The 23,271-nt window shown below is 40.9% G+C and overlaps 1 protein-coding gene across 1 annotated transcript; it reads left to right on the top strand.

Moving 5' to 3' along the window:
* The first annotated feature begins 2,057 nt into the window (after positions 1 to 2,057).
* Positions 2,058 to 15,361, top strand: LOC137072741 (C-type mannose receptor 2-like). The gene is made up of 4 exons (XM_067440699.1): positions 2,058 to 2,094; positions 2,187 to 2,552; positions 14,497 to 14,829; positions 14,994 to 15,361. The coding sequence occupies exons 1-4, from the start codon at positions 2,058 to 2,060 to the stop codon at positions 15,359 to 15,361; spliced, it is 1,104 nt and encodes a 367-aa protein (XP_067296800.1).
* Positions 15,362 to 23,271: the final 7,910 nt, after the last annotated feature.

Below are 23,271 nucleotides of genomic sequence, written 5' to 3'. Positions count from 1 at the left end.
GGTGTTTTTTGTATCCATTAATTATGTGTTTGTTGTTGACTGATCTGTTAATTGTTGAATTTGTTCATTACTTTGTTGTTCGTTTTGTATAATTAAATCTGAATTTTTGGTCATTAATTCTGTGTTTGTTGACTTTGTTCACGTTGTTTTAGAATGCGTTTTAATCATTACAACGATTTATTTCAGCTATAGCCTATAGGCCTACACATTGCTCCAAGTGAAACTAGCCTTTATCAAGTAAAGTCAAGCTTTTTATTTATAGCCAAGGCTGAAAAATGTAGGCCTATGCATAGGTTATTATAACAATCCAGTGGTGATTTAAGCGGAATCGTAACACATCCGGCACAGCTCCGGCAGGCGGAATCGTTTCACACACTTGTTACGCATCTGTAACGGGATGATCAGGCGGTGCTGGATCGGCGCTGGCACATATCCGCAACAACCCCTAAAAACAGACCAGAAACGGCTTCGGCCCGATGTGCGTTTGGACTCAGAAACGAGTTCGTGAGGCGGATGCGAGCCAGACCCGGCTCTATCGTTTTGCGTTTGCGGCCCTGTTCCGTTACAGCGTCCAATGGCTATCTGGGAAGTGATGGCTCAAACCGGCCACCGTTCCCTTAAGCCACCAGCATCAGCCCGAAGCAACAAAACAGCAATCAAATGTCGATGGTCACACAAATACTAAAAATACAACAGCAGAACAAGCAGTGCAGTCTTCAATGTTGTACAAGGAGTAACTTTTTCACCCTGCAGTCCACAGTGACAAGATGCTTGTGAGAAATTGCCCCCACTTAGATAGACGCAAATGAAGACAGATCAGTCAGACATCAACCCAATAATGATCAAGGGACTCGATATACATACCCAGAAGTAGATCGCTAAACACACAGGTTCAGTTTACTCGCGTCTTTTATCCAAAAATCAACGAACGGCAAATATGCGGGTGTTCCATCAGCGCATACACAGACTGCAGTATGATTGAGGCATAAGTTACGAGTCACACCACAAATGTTAAATCCACTGGAATCAACATATCTGGAGTGAAAGTCAGCCTGTACCCAACAGCAACGTCATGCCAATCCCAAATACAACCTGGCTGCAAACAAATACACACTTAACAGTGCATAAACACCAGAAGCAACATTAGCCAAACAGCTACATACCTCCCGCAAAGCTACGTGCACACGCCCACAAATGACAACGAATGCATCATGCACATTCAGGTGGCGTAAATTACGTCTTAAATACACAAGGAGAGCAGGCCGATAGGCTGTCACAGCAGTAAATCAGGCGATAGTCAGGTTAAAAAGGGCGGTACCCAGACTGCCCCACTACACTAAAGACCTTGAAACAACTGATGAGCGTCAATCTTCTGATGATGAGGTTACGGTTACATTCTGGTCGGAAGATGAAACTTTGTTCTGATTTCATGATTAAAGAGTTGTGTGTTTCTGCTGTTTGTCTTTTAGAGATATTGTGCTAATGGAGACACAGAGTGTGTCTTAAATATTGTGTTTAGGATGCAGAAACCTGCTATCGGTCACTGACAGTATCGATGGTCAAAGAACATGAAAAATTATAAGTATAGAAAATACAAATGTTGAGGTGGATTTTTCCTGTGAAGCTTCTATTGAAATACAATACGTACAGATCCTCATCTCACATTCAAATGAACATGTTTCCAAAGAACTACAGCAACAATGACCAACAGAGAAAAGATGTGTAAACAAGTAGATGAGGAAGAAAAATACTTTTTTTAGAGTAATAAGCAAATGAGGTGATGCGCTGAATGTGGGATTAGAGCAGATATAATAATCACATAGTTTAAAGCCGCAGACAGAAACATCAGACTCAGGACAGAAACACACAACCTCTAAAGTAAGAACAACTCACAGTAAGTAAGTTAAGAAGTAAGTTCATTCTTCACAGTTAGACTTAATAATATATGTTAATATTGTCTGAATGAATCTGAATCATGTTATTCTGCTGAAATTTATTTTATTACATGGTCATGTTTTATTCTAAGATTAATTGAGTTTTGTGTTTCTTCCTCAGAAATGGAGCAAACTCTATATTTGGTTCTTCTTCTCATTGGTGAGTGTGTTTGTAGTTTTATTTCTGGTTTATAGTTTCATCAGGTTTGACCCTGTTATGAAAAGCATTAAATCAAACCCTCTCTTTCACAGCTCTCTGCTCCGTATCTGAATGTGTCCAGCGTCAGTATCACTTTATAAACGAGGGGAAGAACTGGACTGAAGCTCAGAGATACTGCAGAGAGAATTACACAGATCTGGCCACCGTTGACAACATGAACGACATGAAGGAGCTGAACAAGAGTGTGACTGGTGGAGGTGGTCCGTATATCTGGATTGGGCTGCAGAAGACGAGTGTTAATAAATGGCAGTGGTCTTCAGGTGATCCTGCGCTCTATCTGAACTGGGGATCTGGACAACCTGATGGCACAGACGAGTGTGCTTTCATGAGAAATGGACAATGGGAAGATGGGAAATGTAGTGACAGATGGACTTTCATCTGCTGTTCATCTAACAACAGTAAGTGCAGCTCCAATGAAAATAAATATTAAATTATAAAAAGATGTAAGATGACCATATACTGTACAAAATAACTGGACAACCCTGAAGACACTGGGGCGACAGTGGCTCAGTGGTTCATGTAGGTTGTCTACAAACCAAAAGGTTGGTGGTTCAATCCCCGGTTCCACCTGACCAAGTGTCGAAGTGTCCATGAGCAAGACACCTAACCCCAGCTGCTCCCGACGAGCTGGATGGCGCCTTACATGGCTGACACCGCCGTCGGTGTATGAATGGGTGAATGTGAGGCAAAAATGTAAAGCGCTTTGGATAAAAGCGCTATATAAATGCAGTCCATTTACAAAGATTATTTTGGAATGATATGAAAAGGTTTCATGATTTGATCTGTAGTGATCCTCGCCATTTCATCTGCATCAACAGTGAGTGCTGCAAACTGCAAACTGTTCATTTATAGATGCACCATATACCAAATTTCGTCTATTACTTTTTAATTTTTAATTTGATCATAAATATACAAGAGATTGTGGATGTCACAGAATTTTTTCCAGAATTAAAAAAAAACTTTTTTTTTCATTTATTCATCTTTTGTTGTCAATTGGAACCTGCCCATAGAGGAAAACACACGCACAGACACACAGAGAGAGAGAGAGAGAGAGAGAGAGAGAGAGAGAGAGAGAGAGAGAGAGAGAGAGAGAGAGAGAGAGAGAGAGAGAGAGAGAGAGGGAGAGAGAGAGAGAATTTTAGAAATTAAAAAAATAAAAATAAATTTTTGAATTTAAACATTATTTCATTACGTCATTCTACATAAAAAACAAATAGAAACAGAAAAACACTTTATAATTCTATTCTATTCTATTCTATTCTATTCTATTCTATTCTATTCTATTCTTTACTGCAACCAAATAGAAAAATGTATGTCCCTTCATGAACTGAACATAATACCTCTCATAATACCTCATCACCCACACATGCAGCCCATCATCACCCCAATCACCAGGAGCACAAAAGGCACACGCACGCACTCATTCACTGTCCGGGCTCATTTGTAAAAGGTACTTACCTTTCTGTTTACTTCAAGGACTCCCTCGATGTTACTTACCTATCTCCAGCGAATCCTTCCAAGTTTTCAGCGTCCTCCAGTGTCCAGCGTGTGTTTGTTCCGTGTCTCCATCGCCAACCGCCTGATCTCCACGACAACCATCTCCAAGAACACACAGAGTATCAACCCTGAAAACGATCACCGGCAACTCTACACCTCAGCCCAGTTACTCACATGCACTACTGTTCTCAAAATAAATCCTGTCTCTGTACCATAATAGAAGACCGGACCCTAACCGTGAGCTCCAGTATGAGTCACCAGGATCCCTTTCAAGAACTGGTGAATGCCGTTCGCCGTGCTTTACCCTCCAGTCCACCACCACCAGCACCGGCAATCACTTCCACATCCACCAGCACCTCTTTCTCGTCACCCGTGTATGCCAGTCCCATGACCAAGCCAGCGCCCTTCTCTGGTTCGGCGGAGGACTGCAACGGATTTCTTCTGCAGCGCTAACTGGTCCTGGAGATGCAACCGCAACTGTATCCCAATGATCGCTCCCGGGTGGCTTTCATTGTATCTCAGTTGAACGGCAAGGCATTACAATGGGCAGAGACTCTGTATGCACAGAATAACCCGATCGTGCACTCGATGTCTGGTTTTCTTGCGCACTTCAAGGATGTCTTCGGGAAGCCCGTCTGGCATGCGTCTATCAGTGAGCAATTGTATCACTTAAAGCAAAATAATATGTCTGTAAATGAGTATGCCCTGCAGTTTCAGACCCTGGCTGTCGCTAGCGGATGGAACGAGCTTCTGACCACCTACCGTCAAGGATTGCATCCCTGTGTGCGGTTGCATCTCGCTGCCTACGAGGACACCATCAGGCTTGAACGCTTCATCTAGTTATCCATTTAATTCGCCACTCGTATGCAGTCGTGCCTCGAAGAGCACCAGGGCCAGACCATGAGCTTCCAGTCCCTCTGCGGACCAGACTCTGTCAGCCCTCCAGAACCAGTATCAGAGCCCATGCAAGTGGAGAACACCCGGTTAACACCAGCTGAACGGCAGATACGGCTAGGGCAGGGTCTATGTTTGTATTGTGGAGCTCCGGATCACTACATCGCCAAGTGTCCCACAAGTCCTCCTTGACCTCTGGTGAGTGTGATCTATCCTTCTAACTAGAAGAGTCACCCTCTAACCACTGTTGTGAACCTCATTACTACCGACATCTCCTTGCCAGTCTCTGCCCTCCTCAACTCCGGTTCCACTGGGAACTTCATCTCCGGCACCCTCTGCCGTCAGCTCAAGACGACTCACACTCCGTCCAACTACCAGGTCGAATCCATAACGTGTAGACCATTAAATCGAAGTCAGCTTCACTCCATTGCCAGTCCCATTCAACTATAAGTAGGCATACTTCATGTTGAACAAATTTATCTACTGGTTCTGGAGGAATCCACCGCTGATGTGATTCTAGGGCACCCATGGCTGGAGCAAAACTGGTGAGATCCTAAAGTGGGGCTATAGATGCTTCAACACCTGCTTCTCTGCTCTTCCTGTCCCCACCATGTCTCATTCCAAAAAGATTCCTGTCTGTGCGACGTCCATTGAGAGTCCCATCGAGCAGCGGTCAGTGGAGATTCCACCATGCTACGTTCCCTTTAGTGATGTGTTCTGCCCTCACCGAGCTTCCAAGCTGCCTCCACATCGGCCATGGGACTGTGCCATCGATCTGCTTCCAGGTGAGCCAGTGCCCAAGGGGAATCTATCCCCTATCCCTGCTGGAGGAGAAGGCCATGGAGGAATACATCCAGGAGGCACTCAACCAGGGTTACATCCGACCGTCCACGTCCCCTGCTGCATCCAGTTTCTTCTTTGTGGCCAAGAAGCACGGAGGCTTGAGGCCCTGCATTGATTAGCGGGCATTAAACAAGATAACCGTATCGTTCAGTTATCCCCTTTCTCTCGTCCTGACAGTGCTAGAACATCTCCATGGTGCCACTGTCTTTACCAAGTTGGACCTTCGCAGCGCGTATAACCTCATCTGGATACGTGAGGGGGGCGAGTGGAACACTGCCTTCTTGACACACACCAGCCACTACGAATATTTGGTGACGCCCTATGGCCTGGCCAATGCCCCCTCCGTATTCCAGGACTTTATGCATGAGGTGCGCCGGGAATTTCTCCACAAGTCCGTATTGGTGTATATCGATGACATCCTGATTTAATCCCAGAGCCTGGCTGAACATCGCCACCACGTTGCAGAGGTCCTGCAATGCCTGAGGGAGTACCAGCTCTATCTCAAATCTGAGAAATGTTCCTTCCACAAGCCCTCAGTTCAGTTCCTTGGATATAACATTGACAGCAGTGGCAACCGGATGGACGAGGGGAAGGTGGAAGATATCAAGACCTGGCCAACTCCCTCAACCATCAAATATCTCCAGAGATTCCTAGGTTTCGCCAATTTCTATTGAAGATACATCCACAACTACAGTATCATCTCCAGTCCACTAACCCACCTCCTGCATAGTAAGCCCAAGTCTCTGTCCAGGAACCCCGTGAAGACCTGAAGGAAGCATTCACCGCCGCTCCCCTCCTGGTACACCTGGATCCCACAAAGCCCTTCATTGTGGAAGTTCATGCGTCCACCACCGGAGCGAGAACGGTGTTGTCCCAACAGCAGGGGACTCCCAGTCAACTCCATCCATGTGCCTTCTTCTCCCGCAAATTAAACCCCACAGAAGTAAACTACGATGTCGGAAACAGGGAGCTGCTGGCCATCAAGCTAGCCCTGGAAGAGTGGAGGCATTGGTTGGAGGGGTCCCAACATCCGTTTTTAGTTTTTACAGACCATAAGATGGTCCCCCTCTATTTCTCCTTTCTTCTTTCCTTTTCTGGTCTTTGCTACTCTGAGCAGTGTACAAATCTTGGTATTTAGGGCACTGTTTGTGTTTCGTTGCCTCTTCTTGACGGATCGCTTCCTGTTCTCCTGAGTTGTAAGTCACTTTGGATAAAAGCGTCTGCTAAATGCATAAATGTAAATGTAAATAAGAACCTTGAGTACCTGAGAGATGCCAAGCGGCTCAACCCTCTCCAAGCCTGTTGGGCGCTCTTCTTATCAAAGTTCAATTTCTCAATTTCCTATTGTCCTGGTTCCAAGAATGTGGTACCACCCTCCAGAAGGTACGTGAGAGGGTGTCGGGAGTATGCAACCTCGAAAAGTCCCTGGCACCTCCATGCTGTTAAGCTCCATCCTCTGCCATTCCCAATCGGCCATGGTCACACCTAGGAGTAGATTTCAAATATTACAATCAAAAGGTAGCGCCGCCGATGATCATATTCATAACTCCTGGCATATATAAACACATTACGGTCACTATAAGACTTTGAGATTAAAACAGAGGTAAAAAAATTTAACTTTAGCCTTAGATCTTTTTAATGATGTATAGTTTGTCAAGGTAATTACTTACATCTGATAGTAATTTTGAGCTAATTTACTGTAAGCAAAGAGAGCTTCAGTGCGTCCACGTCTTTGTGAACGGTAAGTTAAATACCATAATTGCTCAAATAAAGACCGGGCCTTTATTTACCTAAACTGCCGATGGGAACCGGCTTTTATTTGAAGCAGGCTTTTATTAGGGGCAGGCCTGTATTTCTAATTCCTGTTCGAAAAATAATTGCTTTATATAAACCGTTTTAAATTTGAAGCGATCGTTCCAGTGGACAAATATGGATTTTTTTTAAGAAACATTTGCAAAAATATCACCATACAACAACAGCCAGAAAGGTGACAAAGCAATTTGGGTCAGAATTACGGTAGCATAATTGGCAACCACAATTGAGTTAGTTTGAAAAATGTAAAATGTTTATTCCGCTCTTAATTTCTATATGTTGCTGTTGCATATTTTAGTCTCTAACCCAACAGATGACTCGATCGTTGCTTTATTGTTGCATATGAGGTGAAAAAACTTCCTTCCACTTGAGAATAGTTGTGTAGGCTTTTAAGCACTTTTTTAAATATATCTCTTTACATAAATATTTTTGTCTTCTTTAAAAAATATATAATTTAGTTATTTTTCTAACCCAATGACTCGTTGCTTTCTATAGTTGCACATGAGTCAAAAGCTTCCTCTTAAGAATAGTTGTGCACTTTTAAGCACTTTTTTTAAATAATACTGTATACGGAATGTATAATTTTTTATACTTAAAACTATAATTTTGTTATTTTTCTGACCCAACTAATTACTCATCCACGCTTTCAATAGTTTGCACCCACTTTTCTCAATCCATTACGGAGATATAACATTTTGATTTTGCATATTGTTTTTTAAACGCTCGTTCGTGTAGCCTAGTTCATGTGACCACTTTACAATATTTCAGCATAGTTTATTTTGTAGCCTCTCTGTATTTTAACTTAAATGCCCTGGGGTCGGACACAGGACGCGAAACTCAGCACCGCGTCTTTAAAATTCGAACACATTCAATGATTGTACACACACCGGCGGCGGCATTCGACAACTGTCCGCGGCGCCTGTTCGCACCTGTCCGCAGCCATTTCAAGGTATTATATTAAATGTATATCATATTTCTCTCAATTCAATGTACTGATTTCACCCTGTGCTACAAGATTCACCCATCGTGCTAGCCTAGAAATCTAGACACACCCTAGCGGCAGCAAATCTAATCTACCCTCGAGTGTCGTCTAGCAACTCTCAATACCCCTCTGAGCTGTAAACGCCAAACTCTTGTCAGGCCAATCACATCGTGTATAGAGTCAGTGGGCGGGGCCATAATGATGACGGCCGAGTTGCATTTGCGTGCTTCTAGTAAACACAGAAACTGGTGAATGGTGGTCTTTCGAATCAGCTTTGACCGTGACTCTGGAAGACTTGGAGTTAAGCTTTTCTCTGAGAAAAGAACAAAGAACGGCACTGAAGTCATTCTTAAAAAGGGAAGATGTGTTCAGAGTTTAGCCGACCGGATACGGCGAAATTTTAATCTATCACCGAGCTCTGCTTCACCTCCGTTGCTCTGGTTGGTTGTAGCGCTATCCTATCGCATGCAGAGGGAAGACAACCGTTTATCCTGCCCCTCGGAATGAGCCCTGTCAATGGTGAGTTTCCAGACTGGCTTATCAGGCTACCATCGTGCAGCTCTTCTGCCAGAAGTCTATTCATACTTGAGCTTGCGTGTATATAATGTGCGTGTCCAATGTGCGACCCTGTTCAGATACATGAGACGCAGGTGCTGCGCGGCGCCAAGCTTCGCGTCCGATGTGTGACCCCCTTTCCCTAGTTCAGTAGTCAGGGCGCTGATCAGGACATAAGTCAATAGACTGACTCCCTGATCAGTGCCCTGCCTACTGACGGAGCAGATTGAGATGCACACATTGTGAAGATCGATATTTGTAGCCTGCCTGACACGGTATTTTCACAGACGTCGCATCTCTCATTGACTACAGTAGCCTATTTAAAATGGCACATGCATCCGTTATATTCTCAATTTAATTTTCAGAGAAATCCCTGCAAAGTTTTTAGGTTAACTATAGAAGAGGATTAGTGTGTGTCGCACTGGCAAGACTCGCATCGGGCAAGTGGCATGCATCGGGGCGTGTGGCATCAGGGTGATGGTTTCGCTCCATCATGATGTTGGTCAGCCGTCATGGCACAGCCCTAACATTACGATGAACTTGAATGCACATTAAATGAAAGGCATTGAGGAGATTATCCACACCTTTCCCCCCCGGCCTTTATTTGAAACCGGCCTTTATTTGTTCGTGCTGACCATGCCCCTGGCCACTATCAGTGGCCCGCCATTTAATAGACTATAGGCTTTTATTTGAGGAAATACGGTACATTTGTTTAGCTGACCACTATAAGTGTCTGTTTGTTTATTGTAAAACCACCCCGAACAAAACTAGGGGGCCTTCTTAATTCAAATGCGCTACTCTATTGTTTTTCTATGTATACACTAGTCTGACATGCAAAACTGTTTTGCTTGCTACTGCTAAGTTTCAATCACATACAATAGTCCATAAACCGAATCATGTCCTCATAAACCATGAGTAAACACACACACATGTTGACAAGCCACTAAATACAGTACATACCACAGATATGGACATCCTGTTGTTTCTGCTTCTCCTGTTCAATTTATTTCAGCCACCGAATCTGATTCTGGATCATATCTGTATTAGTTGAATCTGATTGATAGCCATGGTATATTAGAGTAACGTTTTCTTTTCCACGCTTGAGGATGTCGCAGCTTTCAGACGCTCTCATGCAAGCTCATGACCCTTTAGCTCCGCCCACACGATACGCCTCCAGCCAGCCCTTTTTTTTTGGGGGGGGGGGGGGGGTAGGGGGGTAGAGTAGAATATCTACTTTTCTGAGATATGAAGGATACAATACTACTCTATAGGTAATCAAGATTGACATGAGATTGACTGAACCCCCCCCCCCCCCTTTAAACATCATACTGTTTCAAAAAACAACAGATTTCCTTTTTCTTTATAATATCGGAAATCAATCAAAATTCTAGATTTTACAATAATGGAAAAAAACAAAACAATGTAAAATCTGTATGAGAATTATTTTCTTATTAATAATTTCTTATCTTATTTTTTCTACTCACATTTTCATTTGCCCCAATAAAAAAACTGACATTCATGCAAACGTTTCCTTGAAAATGTAAAACCACAAATAAAAACCTCCATTGAAAACACTTCATCAAAATACCCCAAACCCTTTTGTGAGATTAAAAATAACGGTCTTAACCTTACACAATTCATGAAAGTATGAAAAAACTGTTTCCTTATCCAAACAAAAAGAACATTTCTGATTGACCTCATTATCATTAACATTATCCGTCTTCACTACTGGAGGCTGCACTTTCAGGACTGCATTTCTAGGACCCTGTTTTTATATGACAGCGCCACCTAGCAATTCAGAGAACCGCAGTCCCAGGAACGCATTTTCAGGACCCTGGTTATGGAGAACCGAAACAAGTGCCACCAAGGCAGTATTCTAACCCATTTGTAATTTTTTTTTTTTTTTTGGTTTTTAAAAGGTTTATTACACCCACATACTGCCTTCTTTATTGCAATTAAACCTGGTTTCTAGGAATGTTGAGTAATTATTGGGTCCAAGTTGCATAATTTAATAACCTAATTAATCAATTAAAATAAACAAGAAATTTGTTACAAGCATGCCAGGCTCCACCCTCTCACAGACACACCGACCACAGTCACCAGAGTACTGATTGCAACCTCCTGCACTTAAGCCCTACTCATTCACTCAGTCACTGGCCGGTCTCGTTTGCACATCATTACGCTGATGCTTGCTTCCACGGACTCACCTGTGTCTTCTTATCTCCCGAGTGTCTCCTCATCTTTCGAGACAACGAAACAATCTCTTAAAATCTTACACATTGTATTACTTTGTTTCTTAATAAAAATAATATCATCAGCATTAGCTGATAATTTAAAAACAAATTTCACAATTTGGTATAGCAACGCCATTTAAATCAGCTCTAAATTTTCTTAACAATTGCTACACTACAAATTATCCCAGAAGGAGCACACCCTTGTCTGATGCCTCTAAAGGGTCCTGCACACTGTGCGATTTTTCAAAATCCTTTGCAAATGTCCCTTGTCAGACTGTACAAACATGATCCCCGATGTAAGCCATGTCACACTGTAAGATCTCAGTTGGCATTAATGTCGGACTGCACGATAGTGAAGGCACGCTAAAAACAGGCGCACACAAGAAAACTTGTCTGGAGTTTAATATCATCAATCAATGATGCGTTCAGTGACGGTGAGCTGCATTACACGCGGGACTGAAATGATGGCTACAAAGAAATCTCTAGCTCTCGTTTTGGTCATAGTTTGTCTTGAAAAACAGAGATATTTGACTGTCGTCGTAGGAGAAGTCACACTGCAGGATTGTGCGCCAAATCTTCTGACACTGCCAGAATTTCATCTGAGGTAAAATTTGATCGCAGCGCTCATTAATCGGCTGCCGGTGAACACGTCAAACTAACTAACAAAGACGTCATGATTATAACATCAAAAAAGACAATGATTTAAGCCTAGGATCTGAGGAATCTTTTAGGATTTGCTAAATTTGTCTCAGACGGCCAAATCGTGGCCAAAATCGCAGTGTGCACCCGGCTTAAGAGCCTTAAAGGGGGCACATAAGTCACCATTTACCTTCAGTATGCTTTCAACATTACAGTACAAAGCTCATATTTTATCAATTAAACCCTTTTCAAAACCAAAAGCTTCTAAAAGATCCATATTTTTAGCGCCGCGTGCCCTCCCAGTATTCTCTAACTTTCAAAAAAATCACACAAGGCTTCAAGGGGGTCACACACCGGAAGCAAAGCTCCGCGCTGGACGCGCACATTATATAGGCCTACATGCGAGCTCAGTTTTGAATTCACTTCTGACAGAAGAGCTGCACGATGTGTGCATCTTGTAGCACAGGGTGAAATCAGTACATTGGCGCTCTGTGGCGCAGCAGGATTTTGAACAACTTCCTGAGTTGCCGCGGACAGGCGCCGAATGCCGCCGCCGGTGTTCGTACACTCATTGATAATAATGTGTGAGATTTTTAAAGATGTGGCGTGGTGCCGTAATTACTTTTGTGTGACCTGGCAATAAATGGTCGGGTCAGATGCGGATTTCAATTAGTGCTCCATGTCGGAAAAAGGGTCGGATGTGGTTTTATGAACCGCGGGCACGTGCGGGTGCGGATTTACAAAATTGGACCCATGCAGGACTCTAATGTAAGGCTCAACATGATTCCTATAAGAGGCATATTTAGTACAGTTAAAATAATTTCCTATTATCAAAACATCTTCAGTATCACAATCATTTATTACCTTAAATATTGTATTTAAAAAGACAATTCTTTCCACTCCAAGCATATACACAAAAAAAAAAAAAAAAAAAAACTGATTTTCAAACTGAGCTCTTATCTTTTTCCTTTTTTCTTCCTTTCAAAATGTATTCTATTTGGTATGAAATTGGAACACACTTCTTAGGCAACTCCACCACTAAGAGATGATTTATGACTTAATATAGATAAGCCATCATACTCCCTTGCCCAATCTACTTCATTATTTACATTGCTATGTGTTTCTTGTGCAAACAATATATATATATATATATATATATATATATATATATATATATATATATATATATATATATATATATATATATATATATATATATATATATATATATAGATTTTTTTTTTTTTTTTACATTAAGCTTTATCAATACCAACATTAGTACCCATGTGGAAGTTCACTTTAGTGAGGATCTTTTTCAGTCTGAAAACTTCTTGACCTGAAAACAGACCCTAAGTCTTAAAAACTCTTACTCTCTCAACAAATTGCTCCAAATCAGGAAAATATTCTCCAATGCACACATTTCTTGCATTTTTAGTTACTCTTAGAAATAATTTCATATAATCTATACTATAGGGATGTTTTGGGGATACAGCTTGAGATGTATCATACGACACTACATTCTGAAAGAACTGTTTTTCTCAGTTTAACTCATTTCAACACTATCCGTTTATTTCTGTTTACTACATTGATGTTGCTTCAACCTCCTCTTTTGTGGTGTTTTAAAAACACCCTCATCATGTTCTCCTACCCCCTCTATATATTTTTTTTAATCAAAACTTTGTTTATTCAGCCCACTGTCTGATTCTCATCTTCCTTATCTTCCACTTCTACTAAAGCCACTTGTTCCTCAACAATTTGCTCCATTGTTTCCAATTCTCTTTTTTATTTCACTAAGTTCACTAATGTTCTTTTCAACTACCCTTGATGTATTAGGCACTGCATTACTAACAGTTTGCACCAACTCAACACTTTCAACCATCACAGGAGTTTTGTTTTTTTCACCTTTTATTGGGCAGACCCTCACAGAATGACCAGTTTCACCATGACAAAGACTTTTCATGTTATTACTTGTGGCATAAACTGCATAATTAAAATCCTCATGGTGAAAATTAAACATTAGATCCAAGTCCTCCTTGTTATCTTTTAACACCATGTAAACAAACCATCTAAAAGACACCACATGTTTCAATAACGGTGATTTGTTCCCAATTTGGATCATCTTAATTGGGGAAAAAGAAATTCTGTATCGTTCTAACATCTGCGCGAGTGCCTCATTATTAATGAAAGGCGGGTACATTTGACAAAGTAACCTTTTTTGAAGGAGAAGATAACGGTAGTACTGGGACAAAAACATTATCAGTATCTACCCCACTTTCAAGCAGGTTATTTGCCAACTCGACCATTTTTAGAAAAACAACAACTGCGTTATTCATCCTCAATGCAGACACAACACTCTCACAATCAACCACTTTCCCCACAGCTAAACTGCACTCCCCAATTCTTGCAATTGAGGCAATTTTCACAGTAATAAATACTTGCAGACAGGGAACTCAATCTATATATCTCGGAAACTACTGACAATATGATGCAAATAAAGAAAAAAGATAGAAAAGGGAATATAATACTGATCTGATATTGCTATTGATCTTTTCCAAAGCATAGTAAATTCATTTGATAACATACTTCACTATAAACTTGGGTTCATGATGCTGTTGGGAAATGCAGCCCTAATTGAGTTAATTATCTAGCCCATAATTTTCTGTAACATCTTCCTCTGTTTCTCAGGCTCCTTTTGTCTGAATCCAATATTATAGAGAAATGTTGTAGGAAACACAATGGACAAAATAAAGCACTTTAAATTCATGATGTTCAGTAATGTTACTTCATGGATGTTATAAAATAATGTATTCTGAATATTTAATATCAGTGTAAGAATAATGAACAAACTGACTCACACAGGAACAACAACAGGGATAAACAACACAGGACTCGTCTTTGTCAATCAGATGATGAATTGGACTGACGCTCAGAGTTACTGCAGACAGAATCACATTGATCTGGTCAGTGTGAGGAGCCAGAATGAGAGTCAACAGATTCAGAAGTTCATCAGTGATAGTCACATATCTAATGAAGTCTGGATCGGTCTGTTCAGAGACTCATGGCAGTGGTCAGATCAGAGGAACTCCTCATTCAGATACTGGAGTGCTGGTGAACCTAATAATGCTGGAGTTGAAAACTGTGCTGCAATCAGTAAGAACGTTTTGGGTCAATGGCTAGATGACCCCTGCGACAGGAAATATCCTTTTGTGTGTCATGAAGGTGAGCAGATCCTCTGAAACACACACAATCCATCCATCACCTCCAGATATCTTAAAGTTCACGCTACATGTCTGACATGACAGATTCCTCCACAGTGTTTGTTCTTCATGTTGTTTTTGATCAGTCTCTCTCTAGTTTTTGCTTGTGGTTTGTTTTGTGTCCAGATAAACTGATTCTGATCAAAGAGAACCTGACGTGGTCTGAAGCTCTGAGATACTGCAGACAGAATCATGTGGATCTGGTCTCGGTTCATTCAGAGGAGATGCAGCGTCGTGTGATGAATGTGGTTAAAGGGGCGTCTACTGCGGAGGTGTGGTTGGGTTTACGTCACTCCTGCACTGTGGGCATCTGGTTCTGGGTGAGCGGAGAGACCGTGTGTTATCACAAATGGGCTCCAGGGAACGGCACAGGAGAGGAGGACTGTGAGAATACAGTGAGATCTGGAGCAGTTCAGTCTAGAGGAGAAGATCAGCGCTGGATCAGCCGTCCTGAGACTCACAACCGCAACTTCCTCTGCAGAAATGATGAGTGAAGGATATGTTTGTGTTGTTCTTTCTTCTTTTTTTTTTAACTGGCAAACACGTTTTTGTTCTGTTTTCATCAGATAATGTGCTTTTATGATACTCTTCAGTTAAAGAAAATAATTTCATTGTACTTCGGAATGGGTCTTTTAATCTGTGGATAACAAAATAAGTTAAGCAGTATCAAACAAAACAATTATTTTACATTTAACAATCAACATCTAAACCTCTGTTATTCTCAATAAGAGCTTCTGTAGATGTCTGACAGAAATAAAGTCAATCTGTTTAGTAATAAGTGAAGCTGGTAACGCTGTTTGTGGAGTTTTTTTAAAATGTATACGCGCTCAAATAGAGAGCAACACCATCACACTCGTTTTTCTTCCAGCACAGCGAGATGAACAAGCTTAGCAATGGCAGACAGTTTAGTTTGTTCTGCATGCGAGGTGTATGCAACTTAAATAAATGTGGCAGGGACATCTGTTTGAGTATGCATTTATTGCAAACAATTGTTTATGATATTCATGTAGATACTGTAATGGGAGATCCGTGTTGATATATATATATATATATATATATATATATATATATATATATATATATATATATATATATATATATACAGTCTTGTTCAAAAAAATAGCAGCACAATGTGACTAACCAGAATAATCAAGGTTTTTAGTATATTTTTTATTGCTACGTGGCAAACAAGTTACCAGTAGGTTCAGTAGATTGGGGTGTGTTCAAAAAAATAGCAGTGTCTACCATTGACTGTACAAACTCAAAACTATTTTGTACAAAAAAAATTTTTCTGGGATTTAGCAATCCTGTGAATCACTAAACTAATATTTAGTTGTATGACCACAGTTTTTTAAAACTGCTTGACATATGTGTGGCATGGAGTCAACCAACTTGTGGCACCTCTCAGCTGTTATTCCACTCCATGATTCTTTAACAACATTCCACAATTCATTCACATTTCTTGGTTTTGCTTCAGAAACAGCATTTTTGATATCACCCCACAAGTTCTCAATTGGATTAAGGTCTGGAGATTGGGCTGGCCACTCCATAACATTAATTTTGTTGGTTTGGAACCAAGACTTTGCCCGTTTACTAGTGTGTTTTGGGTCATTGTCTTGTTGAAACAACCGTTTCAAGGGCATGTCCTCTTCAGCATAGGGCAACATGACCTCTTCAAGTATTTTAACATATGCAAACTGATCCATGATCCCTGGTATGCGATAAATAGGCCCAACACCATAGTAGGAGAAACATGCCCATATCATGATGCTTGCACCTCCATGCTTCACTGTCTTCACTGTGTACTGTGGCTTGAATTCAGAGTTTGGGGGTCGTCTCACAAACTGCCTGTGGCCCTTGGACCCAAAAAGAACAATTTTACTCTCATCAGTCCACAAAATGTTCCTCCATTTCTCTTTAGGCCAGTTGATGTGTTCTTTGGCAAATTGTAACCTCTTCTGCACATGCCTTTTTTTTAACAGAGGGACTTTGCGGGGGATTCTTGAAAATAGATTAGCTTCACACAGACGTCTTCTAACTGTCACAGTACTTACAGGTAACTCCAGACTGTCTTTGATCATCCTGGAGGTGATCATTGGCTGAGCCTTTGCCATTCTGGTTATTCTTCTATCCATTTTGATGGTTGTCTTCTATCCGTTTTCTTCCACGTCTCTCTGGTTTTGCTCTCCATTTTAAGGCATTGGAGATCATTTTAGCTGAACAGTCTATCATTTTTTGCACCTCTTTATAGGTTTTCCCCTCTCTAATCAACTTTTTAATCAAAGTACGCTGTTCTTCTGAACAATGTCTTGAACGACCCATTTTCCTCAGCTTTCAAATGCATGTTCAACATGTGTTGGCTTCATCCTTAAATAGGGGCCACCTGATTCACACCTGTTTCTTCACAAAATTGATGACCTCAGTGATTGAATGCCACACTGCTATTTTTTTGAACACACCCCTTTCAACTAATTCAACTAATTGCCCAATTGCACAGCCTTAAGAGCGTGCATATCATGAATGCTGGGTCTCATTTGTTTTCTGAGAATCTACTGAACCTACTGGTAACTTGTTTGCCACGTAGCAATAAAAAAATATACTAAAAACCTTGATTATTGTGGTTAGTCACATTGTACTGCTATTATTTTGAACAAGACTGTATATATATATATAATAAGCTACACATATTCCTAATCTTAATGAGTCATATGGACTATTATAGACCTGTATAATACCGAAACACACTGATGCATCAACAACAGCCAGCAGCAGAAAACACAAATGAGGAGAGATCATCAGATAATGTTTTTTACATTAGTCTGTGGTTTCATGTGACAACAATGTGTTCATGCTCTATTCAAATCAACCTGAGAATAAACCTAAATAATGGCTTTGTTGTACAGTGTGTTTTACTGTCTAACCAAATCTTTTGATATGTGCACAGTCAGATACTGTTACTCTTCAGTAATGGAAATACATTTGCATAATGTTGTTCAGAGTAACAGGAATGTGTTTTGGATAAAGGCAGCTCTCATGATTACTAATATACCCACTACCTAAACTTAACTTCATTACTAACGATCAAGAAGCATTAATTACGAGTATATTAAGGCAACGGTCATAGTGTCATAATTAGCTAATAGTGAACATTTAAATATAAAGAGTGACCCAACATTTCTTTACAAATTACTAGGGGTGTGACAAGATACTTTTTTAACTACATTTTTGCATTGTATTTTTAAGAAATCCTCAGTGATAAAATACATGAATAGAAAAATTATCTGCAGGTGCATTTTTACATATTTGAACTAATCAACTTGCAATGAATGTCATTGTCTCAAGGTTAATATTTTGAAAATTAGTAGCATGACTGGCTTCAAAACCCACAGATCTAAACTACGTCAGAGCCAATACCTCTGCTTGCATCCATATCTCCAAGCAATTCAGCCTGGAAGACCTGCAGCAGCTACATAGTGTGAAGTCATGCTGCAGCCTGACCAGCCGCTGAGTATGCTTTACCCCACTAGCGATGAAGTTGTTTTTGCTGGCTATAGGAAAGTTGCTGATTAAGGGGAAAGATAACTCACTCAACTTTAAGCATCTCCCCATAACCTTGCACTTTATAGTTTAATATAGATGAGTAGTTAGATGTTTGTGCACTGTACACTCTATATTAAAGTGGTTGCTACTAAGGTGTGGAGATCAGGAAAAAACGGTATAGGCCCCAGTTTCAAGGTTGTGACCGTGGTGGCAGGAAGCGTACGTCCAGGTTACTTTTAGATTGAATGTCCTGCTTATCTGCTGCTCAGTAAATTTTCAGCCTCTCAACTGCTCTCAGTGCCTCAAATGCATGAGACTGAGGTATCGAATCCTCTGTATCTCTGATACTAGCAACCTCCAGCTCCTAGAGCTAGAGAGCTGCATTATTGGTGTTTCCAAACCCAGAGAGAAGGCACTGGATCTATCAGGTAAAGGCAGAGGTAAGGCTGGGTCCATCTTCAAACCCTGCTGATAAATACATTTGCAAACCCCATGACTGAGATCACTGCTGTGCCTCAGCCACAGCGGGACCAGAGCCCTGGGGAACGCAAACGTCCTTGCGAAAAAAACTGCAGGTGGCATCGGAGTGTCCGTTGAGGGTGCCTGTGTCTCGTCGAGGGTGCCCAGTGCCCTCGAAATCTGACCATGCACGCTCCTCATCAAAACAAGCTACACAAAGAGTATGCATGTCCCCACCCTTTAAATAACACGGACAGGGGTGAGCGCACACTCTAAAATACTGCTTGCTTGCTATATTTTTACTATATAATGTGACAAACAACACCAAATAAGACAAGGACAGTTTCACACAGAGTGCTACTGAAGACAGAAGCTAGTGTGGCTGTGTTTTGGGCTGGCTTTATAACTTCCTGGTTTTTGACGTCACTTGCCTCTGACGTTCCTTGACATCATTGAACTGATTTTATATTAATGTGCTTCAATACATCATCACACAAAGTGTTCCCTCAGAGTCAATCAATGCAGCACGAGTTCCCTTGAAAGGGAACCTCCACCTGCATGACATCATTAACCAATGAGATTGAACAACAAATTACTAGCTAGTTGATTTCTTCACCGATGCATCGTTCTGTGGTAGTTAAGCAATGAGTTATGCAGTTGTTGTCACAGACACGTCAGGCTCCCACGTCACAGGCACACAGCGATCACTATCACCTGAGTTCTAATCATGCACACCTGCAGCACATCATCACTCCAATCACCAGCAGCACAAAAGGCAGACACACGCACCCAGTCACTGTCCGGTCTCGTTTGCAATAAGGTACTAACCTCTTATGCTTACCTTAAGGACTCCCTTGAAGATACTTACCCGTCTCCAACGTCATCTCCCAAGTCTCCAGCGATCTCCTGTGTCTAGCGTGTGTGTGTTCGGTGTTCTCCATCGTTCCCCTCCTGAGCCTCTCCTACGACCTCCGAAGCGCACCCTGAGAAACCCAAACCAAAGACATTCACCTTCCTGTCAACATTCCGTCAAGTTATCACTCTACTGGTTGCTCAATAAACCTGACTCACTAACATCTTGTCTCCGTAGTGTCTGTACCCCGTAACAGTTGTATGGGAAACGCACAACGGGGTAGCAACTGAAACCAGCTGCATGCAACTGGAATATTCTGACCCTGTCCCAAATGGCACCCTAAACTACATAGCTCTATAGGAATTACTAGTCATTTGGATCAGTATTCTTAAGTGAATATCATGGTATCCCACTAGTAATTACTTAAGTGTTACTATCCAAAACCTTTAAAAACAAAACCACAAAGATTACTTTACTTCAGTCATTACTAGAGAGTAATTATGCTTTTTACTTTAGACTACTGATCCAAATAATGAGTAGTTCCTTCTGAAGGATTTGTGATACTTGAGTCCTTATTAGAGGGTTATCATTACCTTCACTTTAGAATTAATTATACATTATTTGTGTTAATTATGAACCTGTATACAGTATTTATTAGTAGTTAGTAGTAAAATAGTAGTTACTGATTAACTAACAGTGAACTATCACATTTAACTTAGTGCTATTAGTAACCGATTCGTTAATCAGAGTTTCGTTAATAGTCGCTACTAGAGTGTTGATACTGTATTACTCACTACTTAGTGTGCATATTGAGCGTGTGGTAAAATTGCGGACCTTTGCTGGCCGTCCCCCTCTATTTCTTCATTTATTGTACTTCAGGGTCTGCATGTATTGTTTTGTGGTGTGATTTGAGACTTTTAAAATTGTATTGCTTGTAGGGGTGTAACGATACGCGTATTCGTATTGAACCGTTCGGTACGAGGCTTTCGGTTCGGTACGCGGTACGCATCATGTACCGAACGGTTCTTGGACTAATTAATTAGATTTGGAAAATAAAAAAAGTGTGTGAAATATAATAATATGCGTTCAACAAGGTAGCCCAATAACCAAAACGACATAGCAGCCAATGCCCCTGACACCGCCGAAGTGAAAGAAAAAAAAAACACCAAATATGTTTTAGGCTGCTCAGTCAGGTGCTCGCTTACTCAGGCTACGCGCTGAATGCTCGTGGCAAAATGGCTATTGCGTTTAACAAACCAGAAATAGAAGATCCTCCAATAACCAACTGATCTGGTGTTTGGGTGAACTTTGGATTCTTTGTAAGCTATGATGGTGTTGGCAAGAGTGATGGATTAAAAAAACAACGGTATGTCGCATTTGCTGATGGTACAGCAGCGGGAATAATTCATGTCATGTCAATCAACTCATTTACGCCGACAACAAGACGATAAAAAGGAGAAACAGCCACAAACTATCCCACAAACTATCCCCACAGCATTTAGACCGACATTTCCAACTTATTCAAATGGCAAAAGACATCACCGCGGCGAGTGGTCCATTTATAGCCGCGGATACGAGACCTAACGCCCGTTTCACACATACTCCGTCTGCAGTGCGTGTGCGTTGCGTTTTTTTCCGTACCCATGTTAACGGATGACAGCTTTCAAACTGCACGCGGGTGCTGTCCGTCAGTCTGTTCCAGGAGCGTTGCGTCTGCAGCAGTGCACGGATCGTTTTCGTACCGAGTCTATTTTTTGCTGCGCTGCACTGCTGCATTAAAGTGATAGAACATTGTTCGCATTAAAATAAACATGTACTGACGCGAAAATCTAGTAATTTCACCACAGATGCATATAATGTAAATTATACTCGTTTCAAAGTCAACACATGGCTTTTTTTCTCTCAAGTAAAGCAACAAAACGACACCTTACCTGGCATTTAGGTAAAAAAAAAAAGTGCCATAATGGATAGCACTCGTACTTTCTTAGAGGTGAAAAGCAAAGTTATTTTTGACCTGCAGGATTTCTTTTAAAAGGGTGTAAAAACGAAAGAAAAGACGAGATTCGGCTGTTTTTGTATAGACTATTGTAAGTTTTTAATTTAAAATGTTTGTGATTTAAGGCTATAACCTATGTTTAAATGTTTTGCCACTTGTGTGAGCTAAATCTAAAGTATATAAATATGAATAAATGAATTTAATAAAATGTTGTTTAAATGTAGTAGGCTACGTAACCTGACTTCTATTAAAGAGTAAACAAAGAGAATTGGAATTCTGACGAGGCATGTTCAGTAAAAACTTTTGGATTTTAAATAAAAAATAATGACTAAATGCTGTGTTTGTGGTGTGCAACAGCGGATCAGTTGCGGACTGCAAACGCAGTAGCCTATATGTGGAAGCACTACAGGGTGTGGGGGCTCCTGCAACACACACGCAACGCAACGCGCACCGCACACGCTAATGTAAAGAGCTAATGTCTTATTCCTGTAACTACACAGAAGATGGGTAAAGTATAGCTCCATCATTGTTCAATGTAAAAAAAAAATCATACTTTGTTAGTTTTAATAAAAAAATAATAAAAAAGGTAATTTATCTGCCAATTTTTTCTTTTTGCTGTATCTAAAACATACCGAACCGTACCGAACCAAACCGTGACACCAGTGTATCGTATCGAACTGAACCGTGAATTTTGTGAACCGTTACACCCCTAATTGCTTGGATTATTTATTTGTAATACTTGTCCACATCTCCATGCTCACACTGCCCTTAGAGACAAACCTTCGTGCCCTTGCATATGGATGTTATTATCTGGTGTAGTCGATGTAATTAAGCATAGAATTCGCAGTTGCCTTTGTTTACCTGTAACCCCTTTTCTTTAACCTGAACATTTTGCCACAGAAGCAAAACTTGCTTTAACATTTCTTTACTTTAGGGGTCAAAGAACAAATGCTGAATCCTTTGCAAAGGGATAATAAAAATGTATGCAAATTAATAAACCCATCATTTCTGAAATGTTGTTATATACTGTACATAATAACTGCTATTTATTATTTCCTCTGCTGCAACTTGGCCATGGATCATCCTCATGGATGAGATGTTGGGAGAGAGACATTCTTCACTCGACGGGGCTGGCGGTGACACATCTTTTAGGGCATGTAGAAGACCTCTAGTACCAAGCCCAGGAAGGACAGGACTTCTCATTGGTCCACATACAGTTTCTGCCCTTCACACACCTAGAGACTGATCCCTAATGTCCTGGTTTGTGACGGCCATAAACATTCCTCAGGACCTCAGCAGTAGTGGGTGAAACAAAGAAAGACCAAAATGGTCTATCCAAATTCATTCACAACTATGTTTGGAAACCTTAAGACTGATGTAAACTACACACATCCATTTCATACTTATTCAGATAAATAAGTATTCTCAGTGACAGCTATTTGTAATGCAACATTTTACACAAATTCAGCTGTTAATGAACAAATTAATGAACACATGACAGTTCAATCTTTACCCAACAAGGATACTCTGATGGTGGTTTGGAAAGTGAGAAAGGC

This window comes from Pseudorasbora parva, chromosome 1, assembly GCF_024679245.1.
Source record: "Pseudorasbora parva isolate DD20220531a chromosome 1, ASM2467924v1, whole genome shotgun sequence".
Classification (NCBI taxonomy): Eukaryota; Metazoa; Chordata; class Actinopteri; order Cypriniformes; family Gobionidae; genus Pseudorasbora; species Pseudorasbora parva.
This window is presented reverse-complemented; position numbering and strand designations above follow the sequence as displayed.

Excerpts from the sequence above, each read along its gene's own strand:
- LOC137072741 (XM_067440699.1), top strand. The coding sequence starts at position 2,058 with ATGGAGCAAACTCTATATTTGGTTCTTCTTCTCATTG. Across the intron at positions 2,553-14,496 it reads CTGCTGTTCATCTAACAACA|GACTCGTCTTTGTCAATCAG; the intron begins GTAAGTGCAGCT and ends TAAACAACACAG. Across the intron at positions 14,830-14,993 it reads TCCTTTTGTGTGTCATGAAG|ATAAACTGATTCTGATCAAA; the intron begins GTGAGCAGATCC and ends TTTTGTGTCCAG.